At 39.5% G+C, this 20289-nt stretch overlaps 1 protein-coding gene across 1 annotated transcript in view; it reads right to left on the bottom strand.

The window, feature by feature from the left end:
• Positions 1-582: 582 nt before the first annotated feature.
• Positions 583-20289, bottom strand: part of LOC126481456 (uncharacterized) — a 156640-nt gene continuing 136933 nt past the window's right edge. Inside the window, exons 12-13 of the mRNA XM_050105227.1 lie at positions 2386-2658; positions 583-2305 (exon numbers count right to left, since the gene is read on the bottom strand). Of these exons, the coding sequence (XP_049961184.1) occupies positions 1933-2305; positions 2386-2658 (646 nt within the window). The 3' untranslated portion in view covers positions 583-1932. The remainder of the gene's footprint in view (positions 2306-2385; positions 2659-20289) is intronic.

The raw sequence follows: 20289 nt of genomic DNA, 5'->3' as shown, positions 1-20289 counted from the left end.
TAGAGTAACTTGGAAAGCTGCATCAAACCAGTCTCCGGAGTGAAGACCACAACAACAACAAGTTGCAGATCAGAAGGTGTTTACCTACTGTGGAGGGTCAAACCCTTCACTGACATACAATTTGTTTTTCTGAAGTGTGTTGAAAAACAAAGTTTATAGCCCTCAAATTATCAATTACTGGTCAGAATTTTAAAGGCACATCACCATACTCATGAACATTACACCAGGCCTGCTTGAGTGGACTGACTACCATAGAGATACGTTTTATTACTCATGAGACCAGCATCACATGCATCTCAGGTCAGTGTAAATACTTCTAATTATTCTTTCATCTGGTGGCACTATTGTGCTTCTTTGTTCAATGATTAAAACCGATCCTTATGAAATAGTCTTATAATCAGTACTTGCTCTGTACTGTATAACCTCAGTTCAAAGTGCAGCATTTTGTATTAGTTCCTGATGGTAATGATAAATTAACGTTGGTTATTTTAGCTCACCTATGTTCTATTCATGCCAAGAAAAAGTAATAACTTTTTTTCATTTCTTTAATCTACTTCAGTATGCACACAAAATAAAGCTCGCTCCTTCCCATCAGTATGTTACAGTAATAAATAACAAAACAAAAATTCACTTGAGATAATTGTAAAATTACAGGAAGACAGAATGATTAGATAATAAATACCTTCAGAAAGCTAAATTCCAAGTACTGTTGAGAGATACATTAAGACATTGAAGAACTGTACTTAGTTTTTGTAATTGTTAGTTCCTTCTTCTGGGTGGCAAGAAGAATAGATTGTGGAAATATGGAAAGGAGCAGCACATCAATATGACCAAATGATAAGGACCCACCTGCTGCAAGATTGAGTGAGATGAAAGATTTTCTACTTTAAAATGTGTCAGTCAATGGTAATTCGCAATTGCTTCCTGAATGCTTCTACTGCCCAATCATTCTGTCTGTTTATAATTTTACAATAGAAAATAAGACAAAACATATTGCACCAACTTTAAAGAATTGCCTCATAATAGTAATGTACAAAGATAAATACCTACTAGTTTGGGAAGAACTTTTGGGTACTGAGAAGTACAACCTGCACCTAACAATTATTTAGCAGTCTTTTGTAATATAATCTTTTGAGATTAATTAATATATATATGAAATAGCATTCTGTAATACAAATCAAGAAATATATTACACAAGAGAGACACTGACAACTTACTGAAGGGCAGAATGTATTCTGTCATCTACTGATAACACAAAATCCTTACAGCTACCAGTACCGTTCATGATACAGAGAGGCAAGTATGTACAATTGCAAATAAAATGTAGCTAACAATACTAATATAACCACAGCTACTGAGCATAAATCCATCCACACAGGTGTTGTCATGAAACAGATTATGTGGTAACACCTTTGTCATCAAATACCAAAAGAGAGAGAGTACTGGCCAAAAATTAAGAACCAACATTACATCAATGCATGCAAGAGTTGATCAATTAACTCATTTAAAATAATTTTTGTATCAATGATTAGTCAACTCAATATTTCTTTATGCTAACTTGAGCCTTTTAGTTTTAATGCCCAGTAATTAATTTATGAGTAGCACCTTATCTTAATTTTGACACTCTCACTGCTGTAAATCATAGTTTCTATAAATAATTATGACAACTATTTAGTGAATAGGCCAAATTCATCAAATAATCTTTTTGATGCTACTACTGTGTCCAGAACTAGAAAAATTTGGATGCATCTTTAGATGGAATTCCTTTTCAAAGCCAATATGTTTGCAAAATAATTTAAAATACAGAGCATCTCAAGATCACTAACACGCTTACTTAAAATAAAGGAAACATTAAAGAATAATAAAACAGAAGTGTAATTCAGTCAAATCTACAAAAAAATATCACAAATGACTTATTAGAAGTTTTCCACTTCAAGGAGTATTAGAAATATTTTGAATATTATAATTTACCACATTTTGTACATTCAAAACAGTGACTGCTTGAACATTAATTCTGGGACTCTCCTGTGATCTGCATGTCTCTTCATCTTCCTGAAGATCTTCAGCTGTACTTGAATTCCCTGAGTCAAATTTTCGCCTCTTGACTAGAGGTCCATCAGAGAAACTACGTGGAACAGCAGTATTTGAACTAATTGATGCACTACTTGAAGCCTGTGATACACTTGAGTCACCAGCTTGTAGTGCTTCAGTGTCACTGTTAGGAACTGCAATGCGGAGCAATGCACCATTCAAGGTGACATCTGCTGCATCTAACGTTGTTATTTCTTCTCGTTGCCACCCACTCCTGTAAATTGGTAGTGAAACAACATAGGTACTTTATACAGTTAAATACTTCCACAACATCCAAATGCAAAGAAAAATTACCTCTTCATAGCATGGTGTTCTTGTCTACAGCCATCTGCATGGTGTGTTTCAGATCTATTAGGAGTATCAAATTTTAGCTCTTCTTCTTCTTCAGCTGATAAGGAACTAACTGAAACATTGCTTGAAGCTTGTGACAGCCCCGAATCATTCAGATCACATGCTTCACTACCACCACTGTTGTTAACTCCAACATTCATCAAAACTCCAAGGAAGGATGGAGCCTCTGCATTTGGTTGCAAATTCATCTCCGACTGTTCAACTATCTCGTCAGTTCTGTAAAACAAGAATAGCTTGGAACAGAACAAAATGCCAAATCAGTGATAATGTCATTCAGCTATTAGTTCCTTTAGCAACCTAAGTTACTTAACTCCTAAAAAACATACTGAAATTGTTATGATAATACAATATGTGGCATTTGCTAATTAATTATTGGAGAATAACCAAACAGAACAGAGCAATTCATCACTGACCAAACAGTTTCTAACTAGCAATCTAAATTTGTATTTACTATCAACAAATCCTTATAAAGAAAAAATTGATAAAATATGAACCTTAGTGATGGGCATTATCCTTTTACTGTTTGTATTAGCTCACCACACCATTCAAATAATTTTTACATGCATTCTCAATATGAAAACCTTCATGCTATGCATGGTCATACAGCAAATACTCTTGACAGATCTCAACTGACACCCACAGTTTTATGTCTCTTATCTGCCCTACTCCTCCCTCAACTCAAAAAATCACCCATCCTATATCTATTTTTTAGTTGTGCTCTTCCTCTTAGCCTTCTTTTAGCTTTGTTTTTCTACACTTCTCAGTGTTTTATTTTTTTATTCTCCACTTTTCTATCTCCATACTTTCCAATTAGTGTCTCTTTTTACCTACTTTAATCTATATTTAAATTACTTAAAATTTTAGTAATTATTTCTCTCCACTGTATGTCTTTGCACATTACCATTACGTCACTTCAATTTAGCAATTATAATTGAATGTTACCACAGACTCATTGTACTATACACTCCTTCAAGGATTTTAATAACATTTTCTTCCCATACCTATTTCCTTTACTAATTACTACCTTCCAATTCCAAAAATTTTAGTGATTTCTCACAACTCAATAGAAACTTCCACCCAAGTTTCCACAGATCCTGCTGCTACTATTTGCTTAAGCAAATGTTCTACTTCACATAATGTTTACACTTAACTGTTCTGATAGACAATTTGAATGATATCTAGAGCCAGACAAATCACAAACACAGTATATCTAAAATTTTAACTTATAACATACTGTAACATGGCTAAAATGTCCTCCCTTGTTAATGAAAATCATAGAAAATGCTGGAAATGACCACCTCTGAGAATTATTCAGCACTGTGCTCAATGTAGGAAACTGGAGACATGCCTAGTTACTCTGCCCGAGGGGCAGCAGTAACTCTGTTTTCAATTTTTTGCTGTAACTGTTCATGTGTGTGAGGCTTATCTGAGTACACCTGAGCTTTCAATTCACCCCACAGGTGTCGCAAGGAGATCAGGTGATCTAGGTGGCCAGGAAGTTGTACTGCGTTCGCTGACTGTCCTCTCCTCACCGAACACCTCAGGCACACGACACAGTTGTCACCAAGGCAGTGCGCACTGTTCCTCCATATCACTGGAAATATCTATACAGTCATCCACCTTCTGTGAGTTGATGTGCTATGGATTTAACAGTTTCTGCACATAATGGTTAACATTAACAGTTCATTGAAAAAACCATGTTACAATGCAAACACCAGAAATTGTGCGCCAAACACCAATCTTGAGGTTATACAATAGCTCCGTTAAGCCCTGATGGATATTTTCTGATGAATAATAGTGCAAATTCTGTGATTTCACAAACACTAAAAGGCTTAACCACACCTCATCTGAAGAAATGAGAAACAGATCCAAAATTGCTGACTCCACTCACAAACCACTGGCAGAACTCAACATGCCAAAGTTCCTTTGGGTGCTTTAACTCGTGCACAACAGTATGTTTCTAAGGATACAGATGCAGGTCTTTTTTGATAATGTTTTGACGTGATTATTTCTTAATTACCACTTGCACACATAAATAGTGTTGAGATTCTGGTGGACTACATTCTAGGCTTGCTTTCACAGGAGTGATTTCTGGTGTTCGAACTCATTTCCACATCTAGATGATTACTCCAATTCACAATTGAGTGCATGGTAGAGGGTTCATTAAACCACCTTCAAGCTATTTCTCTAACATTCCATTGCCAAACAGCATGTGGGAGAAACAAGCACTTAAATCTTTCTAGAAAAGCACTTAAATCTTTCTAGAAAAGCACTTAAATCCTTCTAGAAAAGCACTTAAATCCTTCTAGAAAAGCACTTAAATCCTTCTAGAAAAGCACCGATTTCTCTTATTTTATTACAATGTTCACTTCTCCCTATGGACGTGAGCACCAACAACTTTTTTTTAAAAAAATGGAGGAGAAAGTTGGTGATTGCAATTTCATGAGAACATACTGCCACAACAAAAAATGCCTTTGTTTGAGTGATTGCCACTCCAATTTGCATGTTGTATCCATGGCACACTCTCCCTTATTTCACGATAATACAGAACTAGATGCCCTTCTTCGGATTTTTCAAATATCCTCCATCAGCCCCATCTGAGGCAGATACTACACTGCATAGCAATACTATTGAAGAGGGTAGACAAACAGGGTGTAAGCAGGCTTTCAAATAGTTATGGTTTTTATTCACTACAGAGCACATGTAGCTATTAAGTTTTGCACTGCATGCTGTGCTGGAGGTTTTGTTGGAACACTTTCAGTCAAACTCGACCAAACAGTTCTGCACACATAATAAGAAAAACTCTGCTGACAACTGGTAAAATTCTTGTTTTTGTCGATACTCAACCAGTCTTGTGGCCTTAAACTGCATCATCTTTGCACATGATGATCAGCTTTAGGCCGCAAAACCATTATGTATCAATAAACCATGAATTTTACCAGCTGTCAGCAAAATTCTTCATATCCTCCCTTTCAACAGCTGCAGATGCCATAAATATAAATACTTTAAGTTCTGCATATGTTTTTCACAAACTGTGATTTGCATTAGACTTGACTACAAAGCCTCTTTCTTAATCATAAACACCATTCTTCATGTGTTCCCCAAGTCACTAAAAGTATCTGTTCCTGTCTTGCACTCAATCATAATGGCACAGGGAAGTACTTGGTACAGAGTATGCAGAAGACATGTAGAGACATACGTGAGACAGCAACTGACAGATGCATCAAAAGCATGGTCCAGCACTTTCTGTGGTGAGCAGTTCTCCTGTTCATTAACAAGAGTCATTTCCAAGTCAGTCCTTTTTAAGTATTTGCTGGGCCACTTTTTTCACCCATCCTGTGCCTCATGATCATGACCACCAGAGCAAATAAGGAACTACATGGAAAGTTTGTGTTGTAACAGTCAATTGCTTAGTTTTCCAGTACTCAATGTTATTGCACACACACACGGGCAACAGTACAATATTTTGCATACAATTTGACAATTATTGAACTATATGAAAAAAAAAATGTAAATTAGTTACAAACTACAGTGTGCACACACTTTATTCAACATGTAAACGTCACTACAGATATTCAGATTTAGGTTACGACATGTTCCATATGCGGTGATGTGGCGCAGACGGATAGCAAAATTCTGCACGACCCACTAAAGTGTGGAACATCAATGCTGTCAGTGACCTTCTGAATGGTTGTTTTCAGCTCAGTAATGGTTTTGGGCTTATTGCTGTACACCATGTCTGTAACATAGCCCACAAAAAGACATAGCATGTGTTCAGATCCGTAAAGTATAGTGGCCAATCAAGGCCCATGCCAGTGCCCTCTGGGTACCCCAGAGCCAGAAAATGGTCCCCAAAGTGCTCCTCCAGAACATCAAACACTCTCCTGCTTTGATGTGGATCGAGCTCCATCAGCATGAACCGCATCTTGTTGAAATTAAGAGTAAATTTGGCTAATGGGGATGAAATCGATTCCAAAACCTTCACATACCATTCGGTAGTCACTGTGCCATCAAGGAACATCATGCCCATTATTCCATGACTGGACATTGCACACCACACTATCATCCGTTGAGGGTGAAGAGACTTCCCGACCATGAAATGTGGATTCTCAGTCCCCAAAATGCACTAATTTTGCTTACTGACGAACTCATCTAAATGAAAGTGGGCTTCATTGCTAAACAAGACCATACAACATATACTAATTCTCATTATGTCCTGCAGCTAACCATGCAGTTTGAATGTCCTAACACAAACCATTCAGAAGTTATGACAATTTTATTTCATATAGTTCAATAATTGTTATCTTGTAAAAATAGCTTGTTTGTTTTGTCTGCTGGAGGGTGCAGGCATTTACATTTTAACTTACACTTCACGCAAATCAGTTCAAACAATAAACACTCAAATAAGACACATTCTTTTAAGGTCGCAACAGTACTTATCTCTGGACAAGTATAGCTTCACATACGTTCAATAACATGTTGGTGAGTCTCTTGAATTATGTTTGTCTGAGGTGGTTGTCCCTTTGATGTAGCTGTCATTCATTTGAGCTTATTCATCAGTTTCAACTGGATCTGTCATGAAACTTCATTTGATGATTGATCAGCTACTACATGATCTGGTAAGTCAATATTATTGTAATCTTGGTGCACCTATTAACAACTCAGTCAATATAATTATGCATATATCGGGATCTCTAGGTGTGGCATGGAAGGGTACATCTGCCAACACCAGATCATGTGGCAAAAACACCCATGGCAAATTTAAGGGCTGCTGTGGACCAGCACAGACCCTCTTGTCACAACCATCTGGCATTCCTAACAATTTCTCTGTTTTACCTATTGACGATGACCCTGGGCTACATGGTCTTTTTCCTGGATAGTGACTTGGATTTTGTTGTTAACTGCCATCAATGTTGTCTAGCACACAGACTTGTCAGTCTGCTTAATGCAGTACTGTCTTCCCTTATCATTCAATCAAAAGTTGTATTTTCAATGAACGAAACTATGGATGCACCGAGAGTGTGGTTCACATTTGAGTACTTCCGAGTCAAACCACCAAATGGTGTTCAACTGTACTAATGTGCGAATTATGCAACAAATGTGCAGTGTGTTGTATTGGCAAAGAAGTATTAACTTCCAGAAATTTTTCATTTTGCCTATTTCCACAAGAGTCAGGTACTATTATTTTATGTGATTTATTTCTACATAATTTGTGCTTAGTAAAAGCTGTGTTGTCAAAGAAGGAGCCTTACAACAAATGTCATAGTCTCAACATATGTAGTTATCTGCACCAAACAGTTTCTTCAGATTGGTTACTTAGCCATTTCAATAAGATGTAAGTGCATTATATTTTTCCTATACTCATTCATATTTATGTAGATCAATCATCCAGATCTTATCTCTCTTCTTTAATCCACTAAAATCTCATGCAGAGTGAAGTGTGTAATAATATTTTTGATTTGTCTGATTTTCTTCTTCCTATTTTTGAACTATTTTTATCACTGACACTTGTGGTTCTATCTGCTATGGTGGTGTTAGTATCATCATTCATCTCTGTCTCTGCATTAGAAGTTCTGCCAGTGAAACCCACCAAGAGCAGATGTACTCTGTAGCTTTGACTATTTCATAATTTTGACAACAGTTCTGATGTATATATTGCTTTGCAAAAACTTTGGGCTGGTTGTACTGTGGCTGGAAGATAATTTTTTTGCTAATCTATAAATGTGAATATGAAGAATTGTTCAAAACAATTCCACTGTTGGTCACAAAGGAAAGACTTTCCTTCTCATCCTGTATGGTAAGTCTCCACTGACCCAGAGTTCCGGGTGACTTTCCCAAAATCGACCACTTTTCCTAGACCTCTCCACTCCTTTTCCTTCACCCTTCTTCCTTCCTATTCAACCCTTCTGCCTGAAGGAGGAGTCACTGGCTCCAAAAACTTGCCAATTACAACCATCTTTTATATGTGTGTTCTGCCGCCACTTTGTGAGTAGATTTTTTAATCTATATTAACACTTAGGAGCCAACGCCCCTAAAAAATACGGGCGTGCCTGACCAGCCCGAAAATCCGACACCCGTAATTTTATGGGCACGTGTGCTCGAACTTCCCCTTCCTTCCTTTACAAATGGCAAATGGCTCTGAGCACTATGGGACTCAACTGCTGTGGTCATTAGTCCCCTAGAACTTAGAACTAGTTAAACCTAACTAACCTAAGGACATCACAAACATCCATGCCCGAGGCAGGATTCGAACCTGCGACCGTAGCGGTCTTGCGGTTCCAGACTGCAGCGCCTTTAACCGCACGGTCACTTCGGCCGGCCTTCCTTTACATGTTCGTAGGGCTTCCAATGGTCTGTGAGGCACAGCAGAGGTTATAGTTGAAGTATTTGATGATAAATGGTGCTAAATGGTGGACAAGGGAGAACCACTCCTTTTTTTTGTGAGGCTTTGCAAGTGCTCAGTTGCATCTCTTGAGTTATCACGCGAGTTTGAAGAAAGTGATGTTGATTTTTTGGAGGATGATTATTTGCTCGATTCTGATGATAACAAAACACACAATATTTTTTATTCAGATTTCAACTGAAAGAGGTTTCAATATGTAACTGCAATAGTAAGTGATTTTATTTGCAAATACTACTTTTATAGTAGAGTCAGACGAGGAGAGCGAGCATCCAAATTCTTCAGAAGCATGTATTGCCATTGTTCCTGCCGATACCACACCCGAAGTGCGTGGTCAACCAAAGGTGAGTGAGAGACCGAGAACTTCATGCTGTACCGATTTTGATAAAGGCTGAATGCCTACTGATCATGTGCCAAAGATCTATCCATTCTCAGGACACTCTGGAAAGTGCAATCTTACCAGTTTAGACCAGAACAGCACACCTCTAGACTTCTTTTTGTTTTTACTTACAGACAGTATGGTGAATCATATAAAGCAGCAAACTAATCTGTATGCACAACAAAGCATAAGGAAATTATGATGCACAAATTCCCTTTCCCCTACCTGCTCACTATCAAAGTGGAAAGGAGTTACTCTCATAGAAATAAGAAAGTTTCTAGCAATTGCAGTCCATATGTGTGCAAGTGTGAGACCCCGTATATGACAGCACTGGTCCAAGGATCCTGTTGTGTCATGTACTTTCTGTCCAAACATCCTGAGCTGTGACAGGTTTATTTCTATTTTGAGAAACTTTCACATCGGTGACAATTCATTTGCTAATAAGAAAGGAGAAGCTGGCTATGACCCACTGCACAAGGTGAGACCCCTCCTGGATATGGTGTCCGCTAATTTCTCACGAGCATATACACCCTTTCAAAACATTACAATTGATGAAGGCATGTGCAAATTTCATGGCCATGTGTATTTCAAGCAGTACGTGCCACAAAAGTCAAATAAATATGGTATAAAACTGTACATGTTGTCAGAGTCAGAAACAGGTTATGTCTTGAATTTTTCTGTTTATGCAAGTGAGAGGTCTCGCACAGTGACACTCGTAAAAACATTCCTTGGCAATCTGCCAGGAAAAGGTTACACTTTGTTTACAGACTGATTCTACGCCAGCTTAGTCCTTGCTTCAGAACTGGAAGCTGCAAAAACTGCTCTTCTGGGAACTACAAGAAAATCTAGACAGGGATTACCTCCTGCTATAAAAGATCCGAAACTTCAGCGAGGTGAACTAATTTTTAGGCATAAAGGAAATATCTTGGCATTCTGTTAGAAGGACAAAAGAAATGTGTACATGATAAGTACAAGGCACACTGCAGAGACTGTGACTTTTGTTGATAAGAGAGGCAGAGAGAAGTCAAAACCAGCCTGTGTAGTGGGCTATAATAAAAACAAATTGGGTGTTGACTTATCAGACCAATAACAATCATATGGGGCTTTTGAGCATCGAATTGTGATGTGGTGGAGAAAGTTGTCATTCCACATAATACTAATGGTGGAGATGAATTCAAGTATATTTTACGACAAGGTAACTGGAAAATGCCTCACATCATCACAGTTTATGACAACTATCTGTGCAGGTCTTGCAGGCAGCAGAGATCTCTAACCACAACCTGGTACATCGGGACTCTCCAGACTATTAACTGGAAACCATTTTCTGGAAAAGAAATAGGCAAGAAAGAGAAACAAAAACAATGTTTAGTGTGTTCTCTGAGAGGCAAAAAGCTTACTGGGAAAGTGTGGAGCAAAGCCACAAGCTACCAGTGTAGTGAATGCAAAGTGGCATTGTACAAACTACCGTGCTTCAAAATTTATCATACAAAGACCAAAATTGCATCTTAAAAATAAAGCCAAAGGAGATTACTGTATATAAAACAAGCAGTATAAATAATTATTAAAATTCTGGTTTAAAATTATGTAGTTTTCCTTCTGAGCATTAAGTGCATATATCCTTCACCAATTTTTTCTCTTTTCAAAAAGAACGCTATAATTGAAAGTTTCATGAAAGCAAATATTAATTCAAAGAATGAAGTATTACACATAGCTTCAAACCAGAAAGTTCAGGCTTTTCAATAAGGGTAATGCCATTACTATAACAGAAACCATTTAATAGTTGTAGTAAATTAAAATACGCAAAAACAGCTAGGCCTTGTGGTAGAACTTCATGCGCTATGGCTCAGGGCCCAAAGTGTTAAGTAATTTTGTATGACTAATGTAGTGCAAAAAAAAAAACTAATTTCTGTTTTTCAAACAATGGAAACCCCTGGTTGGAATATCAACAATTTAAGTACTTATTCGTTAGATTTCAGTCACAGCCTTATCTCTGGTGGCTCGGACCACAGACACACACACACACACAAACACACACACACACACACACACACACACACACACAAAACGATTTAACTTTCACAAGCTTTTGGAGCCAGTGGCTCCTCCTCCTCGTGGAAGAGTTGAAGGGGAAAGAACAGGGTTGAAGGAAAATAACTGGAGAGGTTTAGAGAAAGGGCTACAGTTTAGAAAAGTCACCCAGAACCCCGGGTCAGGGAAGACCTACCAAATGGGATGAGAAGGAAAAACTGATTGTTGGGGACTGCACCAGACAAGATTTGAAAACCTGAGAGCTTGAAGCTGAAAGACAGGGTAATATGCAAGACAGAGTTTACTACCAAAACATCGCGCCTGAGTTAATAAGAGTGGAAAGGTAAGTGCATTACATGTAACAGAGGTGGCAGGGGGGACACCAAAAAGTAAAGTCAGAAAATGAAAGATTTCGAAAACTGAAATGGAGTGAAGAAAGGAGTAGTTACTGTGAAAAAATGCTGAGACGGAAGGAATTAACATAAATTAAGGCTAGATGGGTAGCGAGAACCAAGGACATGTTGTAGTGCTAGTTCCCACCTGTGAAGTTCTGAGAAAGTGGTGTCTGGAGGAAGAATCCAGATGATGTGTGTGATGAAACAGGCACCGAGGTCATGACTGTCATGTACAGCATGCTTTATAACAGAATATTGTGTGTTGCATATACCCATTTACCCTGACTGAGAACTGGATGGTAGTTGTGCCATTATAAAAGGCTGAACATTGTTAACATAACAGCTGGTATACGACATTTGTCATGGTGGCTCTCCCTTTGATTTTGTGTGTTTTGGCAGCTTCAGGGCTGGAATAGGTAGTAGGAGGAGGGTGCATAGGTTAAGTCTTCCACCGGGGGTTTGTCAAGGGGTAGGAGCCATAGGGTAGGGAGAGGGGTGGAGGAGAGTCTGACAAGTATATTGCGGAGATTGAGAGGGCTACGAAAAGCTATTCTAGGTGTGGTGGGCAAAATTTCAGACAGAATGGATCTCATTTCAGTGCATGATTTTAGGAAGTTATGGCCTTGTCAAAGTAGCTGATTGATACATTCAAGACCAGGACAATACTGGGTGACAAGTGGTGTGCTCTGAAGTTGTTTTTTTTTGGAGGGATCAGCAGTACAATGATTGGACGTGATGGCCTGGGAAATGTGCTTTAGAACTATGCTAGTGGGATAATTATGTCAAGTGAAGGTTGAAGTGAAGAGTGGTAGTGTATTGCTGTAAAGAGAGTGCACCCGAACAAATATATTTTCTTCGAATGCCAATGCTGTAGGGGACGGAATGTTCGACATGGAAAAGACGGCAACTGTCAAAATGTAAGTACTGTCGTCTGTTGGTGGGTTTGATGTGGACGGAAGTTTGTAGCCAGCCTTTGGTGGGGATGAGATCAACATCAAGGAAAGTAACATGGGACTCCGAGTAGGAAAATGTGAATTTAATTGGGAGAAGATACTTAGAGATTCCAGAAATGTTAACAGGCCAGCCTAACTGTGAGTCCATACAGCAAAGACATCATCAGTGTATCTAAAACCAATCCAGGGGCTGAAGATTTATGGATCCAACGAAAGCTCTCTTCAAGTGACCAATGGAAAGGTTGGTGTAGGAAGGAGCCATCCTGTTTCCCATGGCCATATCTCTGATCTGTTTGTAAGTCTGCCCCTCAGAGCTGAAGTAATTGTTGGTAAGTACAAAGTTGATTAAGGTGAGAGTGAAGGATGTCATAGGCTTGGAATCAGATGGGCATTAACTGAGGAAATTTTCAGTGGCAGACAGACCATGTACATTGGGGATGTTGGTACTGAGAGAGGGAGATGGCATGAATGGTGACGAGCAACATGTGTGGTGGGAGTGGAACAGGCACAGATTTCAGATGATCTAGGAAATCTTCTACAAGATCCTACAGTTAGTTGCCCTCTTGTTTCTCTGGATGGTATCATCTGCCAAGCCAACTACAGACTGCAACAACATGCCAGACTTCTGCTCAAAAAGCTATCCCACCTTCTCCTAAACTATGTCAACAATGGTGTTTCCCTTCCGCTCCCTCTGCAAATCCCCAAATATCCACACCATCAACAACCACTCCTCTCCTACAAACCAAGCTTGGCCAACCCCCTTAACATCACACAGCCTTCACCACTGCCTCCCAGACCTGTAATAATTCAATCACAAGAACCAGTCACAACAGTGCAGTGTTCTCAACCTTTCGTCCCAAGAACCTTCCCTCCCCCTGAATTATCTGTATTACTCAAGGGTCTCACTTTCAGCTCTAAACCTACATTTAACCATGCTGCTTTGATGAAGGACCTACTTTCCTTTACACATAACATTAACTGGAAATATTTTGCAACCCATTCCCTGTCCAACAGCAAACCTGGCATTGAACCCTCCCTTGAACAGTTCCACAATCCCAACTTTATCCATCACCACTACCTCAGAATCATCCTATAAGCCTTCCAAGAATTCCTCACATCCAACATTGTTTCACAACCTTCCTTCAGGTTCCTATAACATGACTCTAAACTGTCCTCTGCAGAACTCCAGGCTCTACATTCCCTAAAAGCTGATGACTATTATCCTCCCAGCAGACAAGGGATCTGCCACTGTGGCACCTGACCAACAGGAGTATGTTAGTTAAGGTCAATGCTAGCTGCCTGACACCTCCTCATACAGCATCTGCCATCAAGATCCCATCCCTGTGATTCAAACTGACCTGCAGTCCCTCCTAAAAACCTCAGGCCCCTCACAACAACTTACACCTCAATCCATAGAACTTCATACCCCAACCAAATGATGCACCAACACCTTTTACCTTCTTCCTAAGATCCACACACCCAATCAACCTGGTCATTCTATAGTTGCTAGCTTCAAAGCACCCACCGAACGTATATCTCCCTTAGTTAATCAACACCTGCAATCCTTAGGACAGATACTTCTCTCCTATATTAATGATTCCAACCACTTCCTAGACTGACTGTAATCTGTGCCTGTCTCACTCCCACCACATACCTTGCTTGTCACCATTGATACCATCTCCTCCTATTCCAACATCCCCATGTGCATGCTCTGTCTGCTGCTAAAAACTCTCTCAGTCAACCCCCATTTGATTCCAAGCCTACAACATCCCTCTTGCTCACCTTCATCAAATTTATACTTACCAACAATTACTTCACCTCTGAGGGGCATCATATACATACAGATCAGGGGTACGGCTATGGGAAACAGGATGGCTCCTTCCTATGCCTACCTTTTCATGGGTCACTTGGAGAGGGTTTTCCTGGGATCCATAGATCTTCAGCCCCTGGTTTGGTTTGATATACTGATGACACCTTTGCTGTATGGACTCGCAAGACTGACCTGTTAAAATTCCTGGAATCTCTAAATACCTTCTCCCATGCCACTTTCCTCATTCTCACCAAAAGCCAGCTACAAACTTCCGTCCACATCAAACCCACTAACAGATGACAGGACTTGTATTCTGACAGTTGCCATCCTTCCCATGTCAAACATTCCCTCCCATACAGCATTGGCATTCGAAGCAACCATATCTTTTGTTCGGATGCAGACACTCTACAGCAATACACAACCACTCTCACTTCCACCTTCACTTGACATAATTATCCCACTAGCATAGTTCAAAAGCATGTTTTCCGGGCCTTTACATTCAATCACGGTACAGCTGATCCCTCCAAAAGAACAACTTTGGAGGACACCAATTGTCACCCAGTATTATCCTGGTCTTGAAAGCATCAGTCAGCTATCCTGACAAGGCCACGACTTCCTAAAATCATGCGCTGAAATGAGATACATTCTGTCAGATTTTGCCAACCACACCTAGAATAGCTTTTCATAGCCCTCCCAATCTCCACAACATCCTTGTCAGATCCTATGCTCCTTCTCCATTCAGCTTCCTACCCTATGGCTCCTACCCCTGTGACCCCCCCCCCCCCCCCCCCCCCCAGTGCAAGAGTTGCCCTATGCACCCTCCTACCACCACCTATTCCACCCCTGAAACTAGGAAAACATATAAAATCAAAGGGAGAGCTACCTATGAAACAACATGTCATATCAGCTGTTATGTTAACACTGTTCAACCTTTTGCATCAGCATGTATCAGTTATCAGTCAGGATGAATTGGCATAGGCAGAGGGTGTATACAGGCAACACAAAAAATTCTGTTGCAGAGAATGCTGTACAATCTGACAGTCATGACCTCTGTGCCTGTTTAACAACACACACCATCTGGATTCTTCCTCCAGACACCAGTTTCTCAGAACTCCGTGGGTGGGAACTAGCACTACAACATGTCACTGGTTCTCACCATCCACCTGGCCTTGATTTACATTAATTCCTTTTATCTCAGCATTTATTCACAGTAACTACTACTTTCTTCACTCCATTTCAGTTTTCGACGTCTTTCATTTTCTGACCTGTCTATTTTTCACCGTACCCCTGCCACCTCTATCACATACAATGCACTTAGCTTTCCACTCTTATTAACTCATGCACAATGTTTTAGTAGTAATCTCTGTCTTGCATATTACCTTATCCTACGCCTTTAAGCTCTCAGGTTTTCATATCTCATCCGATGCAGTCTCCAACAATCAGTCTTTCCTTCTCATCCCATCTGGTATGATTCCCCTGACCTGGGGTTCTGGGTGACTTTTCTAATTTGTAGCCCTTTTCCTAAACCTCTCCAAGCCTTTCCCTTCAGCCCTCTTTCTTCCCCATCAACTCTTCCGCCAGGAGGAGGAGCCACTAGCTCCAAAAACCAGTGAAAGTTAAATCCTTTTGGGTGTGTGTTCTCCTGTTGCCACTTGGTGAGAAGACTTTACCTGTCCATTTACATTATATTATCAATAATTTATTATTTTTATTCTTATAACATCATAATGATCCTATAAGAATAAAAATAATAAATTATTGATAATAATCATAATCCTCCCCCCATGAACCAAGGACCTTGCCGTTGGTGGGGAGGCTTGCGTGCCTCAGCGATACAGATAGCCGTACTGTAGGTGCAACCACAACGGAGGGGTATCTGTTGAGAGGCTAGACAAACGTGTGGTTCCTGAAGCGGGGCAGCAGCCTTTTCAGTAGTTGCAAGAGCAACAGTCAGGATGATTAACTGATCTGGCCTTGTAACAATAACCAAAACGGCCTTGCTGTGTTGGTACTGCAAACGGCTGAAAGCAAGGGGAAATTACAGCCATAATTTTTCCCAAGGGCATGCATCTTTACTGTATGATTAAATGATGATGGCGTCCTCTTGGGTAAAATATTCCGGAGGTAAAATAGTTCCCCATTCGGATCTCCGGGCGGGGACTACTTAAGAGGATGTTGTTATCAGCAGAAAGAAAACTGGCGTTCTACGGATCGGAGTGTGGAATGTCAGATCCCTTAATTGGTCAGGTAGATTAGAAGATTTAAAAAAGGAAATGGATAGGTTAAAGTTAGATGTAGTGGGAATTAGTGAAGTTCGGTGGCAGGAGGAACAAGACTTCTGGTCAGGTGACTACAGGGTTATACACACAAAATCAAATAGGGGTAATGCAGGAGTAGGTTTAATAATGAATAGGAAAATAGGAATGCGGGTAAGCTACTACAAACAGCATAGTGAACGCATTATTGTGGCCAAGATAGACACAAAGCCCACGCCTACTACAGTAGTACAAGTTTATATGCCAACTAGCTCTGCAGATGACGAAGAAATTGAAGAAATGTATGATGAAATAAAAGAAGTTATTCAGATAGTGAAGGGTGACGAAAATTTAATAGTCATGGGTGACTGGAATTCAGTAGTAGGAAAAGGGAGAGAAGGAAACGTAGAAGGTGAATATGGATTGGGGCTAAGAAATGAAAGAGGAAGCCACCTGGTAGAATTCTGCACAGAGCACAACTTAATCATAGCTAACACTTGGTTCGAGAATCATAAAAGAAGGCTGTACACATGGAAGAAGCCTGGAGATACTGACAGGTTTCAGATAGATTATATAATGGTAAGACAGAGATTTAGGAACCAGGTTTTAAATTGTAAGACATTTCCAGAGGCAGATGTGGGCTCTGGCCACAATCTATTGGCTATGACCAATAGATTAAAACTGAAGAAACTGCAAAAAGGTGGGAATTTAAAAAGATGGGACCTGGATAAACTGAAAGAACCAGAGGTTGTACAGAGTTTCAGGGAGAGCATAAGAGAACAATTGACAGGAATGGGGGAAAGAAGTACAGTAGAAGAAGAATAGGTAGCTCTGAGGGATGAAGTAGTGAAGGCAGCAGAAGAATAGGTAGCTCTGAGGGATGAAGTAGTGAAGGCAGCAGAGGAACAAGTAGGTAAAAAGAAGAGGGCTAGTAGAAATCCTTGGGTAACAGAAGAAATATTGAATTTAATTGATGAAAGGAGAAAATATAAAAATGCAGTAAATGAAGCAGGCAAAAAGGAATACAAACGTCTCAAAAATGAGATCGACAGGAAATGCAAAATGGCTAAGCAGGGATGGCTAGAGGACAAATGTAAGGATGTAGAGGCTTATCTCACTAGGGATAAGATAGATACTGTCTACAGGAAAATTAAAGAGACCTTTGGAGAAAAGAGAACCACTTGCATGAATATCAAGAGCTTTGATGGAAACCCAGTTCTAAGCAAAGAAGGGAAAGCAGAAAGGTGGAAGGGGTATATAGAGGGTCTATACAAGGGCGATGTACTTGAGGACAATACTATGGCAATGGAAGAGGATGTAGATGAAGATGAAATGGGAGATACGATACTACGTGAAGAGTTTGACAGAGCACTGAAAGACCTTAGTTGAAACAAGGCCCTGGGAGTAGACAACATTCCATTGGAACTACTGATGGCCTTGGGAGAGCCAGTCCTGACAAAACTCTACCATCTGGTGAGAAAGATGTATGAAACAGGCGAAATACCCTCAGACTTCAAGAAGAATATAATAATTCCAATCCCAAAGAAAGCAGGTATTGACATATGTGAAAATTACTGAACTATCAGTTTAATAAGTCACAGCTGCAAAATACTTATGCGAATTCTTTACAGACGAATGGAAAAACTAGTAGAAGCCAACCTCGGGGAAGATCAGTTTGGATTCCGTAGAAATGTTGGAACGTGTGAGGCAGTACTGACCCTACCACGTATCTTAGAAGCTAGATTAAGGAAGGGCAAACCTACGTTTCTAGCATTTGTAGACTTAGAGAAAGCTTTTGACAATGTTGACTGGAATACTCTTTTTCAAATTCTAAAGGTGGCAGGGGTAAAATACAGGGAGCGAAAGGCTATTTACAAATTGTACAGAAACCAGATGGCAGTTATAAGAGTCGAGGGACATGAAAGGGAAGCAGTGGTTGGGAAGGGAGTGAGACAGGGTTGTAGTCTCTCCCTGATGTTATTCAATCTGTATACTGAGAAAGCAGTGAAGGAAACAAAAGAAAAATTTGGAGTACGTCTTAAAATCCATGTAGAAGAGATAAAAACTTTGAGGTTCGCCAATGACATTGTAATTCTGTCAGAGACAGCAAAGGACTTGGAAGAGCACTTGAACAGAATGGATAGTGTCTTGAAAGGAGGATATAAGATGAACATCAACAAAAGCAAAATGAGGATAATGGAATGTAGTCGAATTAAGTCGAGTGATGCTGAGGGAATTAGATTAGGAAATGAGGCACTTAAAGTAGTAAAGGTGTTTTGCTATTTGGGGAGCAAAATAACTGATGATGGTCAAAGTAGGGAGGATATAAAATGTAGACTTGCAATGGCAAGGAAAGCGTTTCTGAAGAAGAGAAATTTGTAAACATCAAATATAGATTTAAGTGTCAGGAAGTCATTTCTGAAAGTATCTGTATGGAGTGTAGCCATGTATGGAAGTTAAACATGGACGATAAATAGTTTGGACAAGAAGAGAATAGAAGCTTTCGAAATGTGGTGCTACAGAAGAATGCTGAAAATTAGATGGGTAGATCACGTAACTAATGAGGAAGTATTGAATAGGATTGGGGAGAAGAGAAGTTTGTGGCACAACTTGACCAGAAGAAGGGATCGGTTGGTAGGATGTGTTCTGAGGCATCAAGGGATCACCAATTTTGTATTGGAGGGCAGCGTGGAGGGTAAAAATCGTAGAGGGAGACCAAGAGATGAATACACTAAGCAGATTCCGAAGGATGTAGGTTGCAGTAGGTACTGGGAGATGAAGAAACTTGCACTGGATAGAGTAGCATGGAGAGCTGCATCAAACCAGTCTCAGGACTGAAGACCACAACAACAACAACAACAACAACATCATAATCTGTCATTTTAAAGTTTAAGTGGAGAAAATGTGGCTGTAGTAATAGAAAGTGTTAGCTATAGGAAGAACATTACATTGCTGTGATTAATACCTGGTTATGAGTCCAGATACATTTTCAGTGCTGATTAGACTGGAGTCTTTTATAATTTACTTCCTGCAAAATCATATTCTGTTTTAGAAGAATAATTCCACAAAGGTAAAAAATGTAAAGAAAGGATTATGTGTAAATAGTTATTAAAGTGTAAAGTTGTTTCCACTATCAATTCCAAGTGTTTCCAGAACATAAAAATGCTGCTTTGTACTTATCAGTACAACAGCAGTTACTGGGGATGTCAGAAATCTTTACTATTTTTTCACCCATCTAGAAGCCAAGATGGGTGGAGCAGGAAGGGAAACTGTACTTATGAAAAAATATTTAAGTCTCCAGAGACTTATTGAAAACGGGTCTTACTTTACATCCCATTGCTCCCGATTATCATCTTTTTAAAATCTTTTATTTATGTATTAGATTGCTTATTATCATTTTGTAGTTTTTCGAGTTTTTATTTGATGTTTTCATTTTCTTGAGCATATTAATATTTACGCAATTTCTCGTGCTATATATTTTGCAAGGAACAAGAACAGTACGAACATAGGTAAGTAATGCTGTGTTTGTGACGGATTATATAGAATGCAACACCAGTAGAACTGTGTCCAGAGTTCTTTTGGCTTGCTAGCAATTGAAACATGCATTCTGCCAACAAACACTCTTGC

The sequence above is a fragment of the Schistocerca serialis genome, chromosome 5, assembly GCF_023864345.2.
Source record: "Schistocerca serialis cubense isolate TAMUIC-IGC-003099 chromosome 5, iqSchSeri2.2, whole genome shotgun sequence".
NCBI classification, from domain to species: Eukaryota; Metazoa; Arthropoda; class Insecta; order Orthoptera; family Acrididae; genus Schistocerca; species Schistocerca serialis.
This window is presented reverse-complemented; position numbering and strand designations above follow the sequence as displayed.